This window comes from Diplotaxodon limnothrissa, linkage group LG10 (genome assembly GCF_057381915.1).
Source record: "Diplotaxodon limnothrissa isolate DT_005_m linkage group LG10, D_limnothrissa_male_GT1.1, whole genome shotgun sequence".
Taxonomy (NCBI): Eukaryota; Metazoa; Chordata; class Actinopteri; order Cichliformes; family Cichlidae; genus Diplotaxodon; species Diplotaxodon limnothrissa.
Window position 1 is genome coordinate 15,812,033 of NC_140605.1, and position 5,443 is coordinate 15,817,475.

At 40.3% G+C, this 5,443-nt stretch overlaps 1 protein-coding gene across 1 annotated transcript; it reads left to right on the forward strand.

The window, feature by feature from the left end:
- The first annotated feature begins 1,313 nt into the window (after positions 1-1,313).
- On the forward strand, positions 1,314-5,443 carry LOC146624111 (palmitoyltransferase ZDHHC23-A-like). Its single transcript, XM_085363700.1, has 4 exons — positions 1,314-1,432; positions 2,411-3,040; positions 4,805-4,972; positions 5,170-5,443. The coding sequence occupies exons 1-4, from the start codon at positions 1,314-1,316 to the stop codon at positions 5,441-5,443; spliced, it is 1,191 nt and encodes a 396-aa protein (XP_085219826.1).

The window sequence follows — 5,443 nt, forward strand, 5'->3', positions numbered from 1 at the left end:
CATGCCAATTTCCTTTTTCATCACAAATGACTGATGAGAAACTAGGCTGCGCTTTTCATTTTTTCCCCTTCAGTCACTTGCAGAAGGAGCCTGGTGACAAGGGGTCATCTTCTTAAGCATTTCTCTCCTCATTGTTTGCTGAGGATGGCGTAGCTCTCGTGTAGAAACTGTGAATTTTTTTTGAGCCAACGTAGCTTGCTGTTTTTGTGTTTTTGCATTGGAGACAAAAGGTAAGTCAACACAATAAATCTTTTCTTTGTGAGTGTCCCTTATTAACAGTTAACACCTAGAAGTGTTAGATAGTGCTAATTAAGTAATTTCTGAATAATAATGATCTTTAGCAGACAAACTCAGATTGCAATAACTATTTTTGTCTTTAAAATTATTTTTTTCTGGAAATCCCTGTATAGCTATGTGTCAGATGCCACATAATAAGGTTATAACCACAGATACAAATCAGACTAATGTAATAACTCACACAGACAATAACTCAAAGACATCTCAGAGAGTTTAAGTCTTCGGTTTGCTGGCCCAGATAGTTTGTCCCTGCGGACACCGTGGCCTTGTTTCAACAAATTACATTAGAAGCTCTTGGGGACATAATAAGACTGAGAATACTCTGATTATGAAAATTATATTTTTTTTTAAACAGGGATCTTTTAGAGTTACAAGTACAGGTCATGTACGCATTGCTATAATCCGTTTAATACTGTATTTGTTACTCTAATATATAATCTAAATATAAATGTGCTGTTACAGTATTAATAGCATCAACAAGTATGAACACAAATATGCTCTACGTGCTGTTCTACATTGCCAGGTGTCTTTTCTGGTATGTATATTGAGAGTAAAGAAATAGCCAGAGTACTTGGTCAATAAAGCTGATTCTGATTATATTTTTTGTTTTTACTTATCTTTTGCACTTGTTTATGCATATTTTTTGTAATAGGCGTTTAAAACTTTTTGTAATTTCTTGTATTAAAAATATAATCTTGAAAACGGATCCTAGATTTGTCAGCACTGTTGCTAATTCTCAAAAGCAACCTACTTAGAGCCCAGTAAGCTGGGGTGAGAGCTGTGTGTGTGTGAGCATGTTTGCTTTTCTCTGTGCACTGCAAGTTAATTGTGAGGCCACGTAAGGAAACAAGGAATCAATAAAGGGTCTTTGTTTGGATAGTTTTTATTGATCATGACACGATTACTTGCTTGTGTTTTTTAAGTCATGTATCATGCAAACGCAGCACGCTGTAACTGTGACATCTGTGGCATGCAATGACCTTTTTTTGTTAAATCTCCATCTTTAGCAGGCCATTATGCAATGGCAGAAGTTAAAGCCACCGGAGCCAGATGATCCTATTTGTTGCTGTGAATGCGATCTCTACCAGTACGGATGTTGCTGTGACTGCGAGGATCTGGATGAAGCCTTTAACAGGTATGAAGGTGTGAAGAAATGGGTGAATAAACTAATAATCAAGGAGTGTGTGCTGTATGTGTAGTACTGTTGTTAGAAAGCTACACAAGTAGCCGTTGTTTGTGGGCACTAAGAAAGGTTGGACACAAACCAGATACAAAGGAATCAGAAAATAGTGTGAGATTTTATGCTATTAGTTTATTGGCTTTCTAAAGAAAGCGAGAGGAGGTGATACCATTCTCATGTCTGTCAATGAAACATGAAACGAATGCCAACAGCTGGATAACAAGCTTAGCTTTAAGACTGGAAATAGTCCACGCACCCACACTGGTTTACTGGCAATGTCTCGCGGCCGAGAAACAGATGAAGTTTCTTTCTTTCTTTTTCTTCTTCTTTGTTTTGCGCAGATAAATAAGATCGAGATGAGCCTTAGCTGTGTTGGTAGGGAGTCTACTGACTTCTAATAAAATGAATCAAACTTTCAAAGAGAAAACCAAAGATGCAAATTTACCATATATTTATTGTGATACCTGAATTATTATATTATCATATTAAGTCTTGTAGCAGGATGCTGTTATTTTTTTATTTAGATTTTTGAATTATGTAAATTCTTAATAATTTGCCACAAACAATTAACTTTACTTCCTAAAATGTGCCAAAATTCACAATGAGAGAGAAAAGGAGGGCACATATAATTCTTTCTTTCTTTTTTTATTCCTTTTTTATTTGGCAGGCCCCTCTTATCGGTTAGAGCGGCTCTAAAAGTTTTCTCTGAGATTACCTGAGAATGCAAAAGTCATATCTTATCTTTCCTATTATTCTAGAGTCAAAGCAAACTATCGTGTATGTCTCAAACCTGAAAAAGCCAACTATGAAATCATTTTACCTTGCATGCAGCTCAAGAACTTGAAAATAAATTCCATCAGTGAAAAGGGAAATGATTAGACACATGAATAAACATTTGTCTAATTATAACTCTATGACCACTGTTCTCTGTAGGTGGCTGAAAGTACCATCTAAAAGTACATTTCAGTCTCCTGTATTTGGTGCCATGGCTGAAAATCTGGAAATTTCCCTGATCCCAGCCCTGCTGATGCTGCCTCTCCTGCTGAAGGTTGCAGCGTTGCACTACCTGCTGGGTATAACCGTCCTGACAGCTCTGCCTGGCCTGGTGCTGTGGTACTACTATGCAACGCACCGAAAGAAGAGACGCACCCTCTTCTTCCTCACCCTCGCATTGTACTCTCTGGCCTACATGTATTACCTCTTCATCACAGAGATTTTACCGCGTGGGGATGTCAGCCAGCTGCAGATGTGCACCGTGACCTCTGGGATGATCTTCACTATAGTCTCTCTTATTCACACCAAGAAAGGCCCAGGATTTGTGACTGCTGCCCTTCACAACTCTCACAGTCAGGAGGATAAAAAGGAGTCCACACAAGTAAATAATGGATCTCTCCAATCAGCAGCCTCTCCCTCAGGGACACCAGCAGAGCTGCAAACCCCAAAGGAGGGCCTCGGAGCAAAGTGGAGCAGGTGTCCTTTGTGCAAAATAATGCGACCACCGCGGGCTGGTCATTGTCGAACCTGTGGCTCATGTGTCCAGCGTTTGGACCACCATTGTATCTGGTGGGTCTGACTTCACGTCATGTTTATATATTTCCTTTGTAAGCAAAGCATTGTGTGTTTAATATTCAGTTCAGTTTGGGTTTATTCAGTTGCCTCAAGGTGTTTTATACTGTAAGGTAGAGATTCTCTCGAAAAACCCTCATAATCAAATGGTCCCTGCTGAGTAAGCACTATGCAATGGTGGGAAAGAAAAACTCCCATCTAAGAGAAGGAAACCCCTGGCAAATCGGGCCCGGGGGCACAGACATCTGTCATGACTGGCTGTGGGGGTATTGGAAAACAAGAGAAAAGGGAAAAAAGAGGGTACATGGAGCCCGGAAAAGCCACAGACTAAGGGAAAGATAAAGCAAAAATGACTTTTTCATCCCTGTCGGTACTGTCACTGCACTGTTTTTTGGAATAATGGAGGCAGGTAAGGAATTTATAGAATAACATGATAATAATTAATTACAATAGCCCAGCCAAGAAGTAATGAATGTATGAACTAGTTTTGTGGCATCATTCTGAGACTGTATGGTTCTAATTGTATATATTAATGTGCACATGAAAAAAAGTGTTACTATACATTTGTTTCATATGCGCATTGAAGGACACATCCTGGTCAAAAACAACTTCCAGGCTTCTCATAGTGTTGCTGAAGGCCCTGATAATGCCATCCAGAGTAAGTGTCTGGTTAACATCATGTTTCTAAGATTTATTAGGGCCGAGTGCATAACCTCAGTTTTATCTGAATTTAGTTTTAGAAAATTACAGGACATCCACGTCTTTATGTCTTAAACTATTAGTTTCATTTTTAGGCTGTCTGGCAGCATAATTGGTGGTCATGGTGGCCATTCTGCTGAAATAAACAACGAAATTAAAATGAGCTGTTGAATTTGTGGGTCCACACCTCTTGTGTTGTAATTAGATTAGGGGAACAAACCTGAGCAGAAGCTTGGACCAGGGGGACGTCACATTCACAGCTGATCAGCAGATAAGAACTGAACTCTCTTTTACATTTCCCCACACTAGAAAAAAATAGTTTAATTTTACTGTTAGATCATAATTTAGTAAGCACATGATGGGCCTCATCAGGCCATAAACACATCACATGTCATCAAGTTTTCCATAATCAGTTCCTTTTGACAGATTTTGATAAACGTACTCCAAAACTCATGCAGATGGATTTAGATTTTCCTATTAATATTATTATTTTGGGGACATCTACAAATTAGATTTTTTTTCTGCCACACTGAAAGTCCTCTTGCAGAGTGCTCTGCCAAGAGGAAAAACGAATGGGCACTCCAAAATGCTCACGCTCACTCACACACATCTACAGAAATCCAGACGGCAGGGAAGACCGGCAGGGAATCTAGAAGGCCTGTACACAGAGAAAAATAACGTTAGGAGGAAACTCTAGGTGATCACAAGGAATACTTTCAAAGGCTAGGCTACACTGACGCTAGGTAATGTGACGATCCAGCGAGGAAGCAGCCTCTCTTGCCATCTTAAGTAGTCTGCCAGGATCAGTGTGAATGAGCCACAGGTGTGTGTTCAGGGCGGGTTCAGAGGCGGGGAATCAAGGTCCAGTTCCGCCCTGGTGGGAGAGGCGAAGACAAAAAACACACACACCACGACCTCTGCAGATCTTGAGAACCATGACACTTCTAAACTAAATAAAATCTGTAAATGTAGCAGTTCTGTCATTTTATATACAGCATGATAGTGAGATACACATGTAACCTGGTCTCTCTGGTGTTGTGTGTCCCTGTTGAGATGTTGTAGGATAAACAGCTGTGTAGGACAGGCAAACCATCGCAGTTTCCTGCTGACCCTCTCTGTGTTTGTGTTGACCTCTCTGTACGGGATCAGTTTGGTGCTTTGCAGCCTCTGTCCTCATCAGTATCTAATGACAGCGCTCTTCTACTGCCCAGGCGTCTACACTCAGTCTAGGTACAGCACTCTATATGTTTTTTTTTTCTGCTGCAGCCTTGAAATTGAATCACTTTAATCATTAAATAATTATTTCAATTCATCAATGACAATTTTAATTACTGTTTTTGGTGTGTTTTTCTTGAATTTGTCCTGCCAGTATGAGAAGAAAAGGTGGGTTATGTTGCAGTAATGATTTGTTCTCTTTACTTTTACAGCACAGCACTTTGCTTTACCTGTGCGTGGTACAGCAGCATTGTCGCAGGTGGACTGCTTTACCTCTTGGTGGCACAAGTTCTCAATATCAGCTTTAACGTGACAGAGCGAGAGGCTCAGCTGGCTCTGAGGAACAAAACGGGCCAGAGCCGCCTGTGGGGACTCGTTGTTGACACAGGAGAGTATTCTCGTGGCTTCTATCAGAACTGGGTTGAGTTCCTCACCATGACAGATGCTTCAGCTTCTCCTCAGTCCAGCCTTACTGACTTGGTCTAG

What these genes read in the sequence shown, in the direction of transcription:
- LOC146624111 (XM_085363700.1), top strand. Translation starts at nt 1,314, where the DNA reads ATGCAATGGCAGAAGTTAAAGCCACCGGAGCCAGATGATCCTATTTGT. An exon ending in TTGGACCACCATTGTATCTG is followed by an intron (nt 3,041 to 4,804) that starts GTGGGTCTGACT and finishes GAGATGTTGTAG; the next exon opens with GATAAACAGCTGTGTAGGAC. An exon ending in GGCGTCTACACTCAGTCTAG is followed by an intron (nt 4,973 to 5,169) that starts GTACAGCACTCT and finishes TTACTTTTACAG; the next exon opens with CACAGCACTTTGCTTTACCT.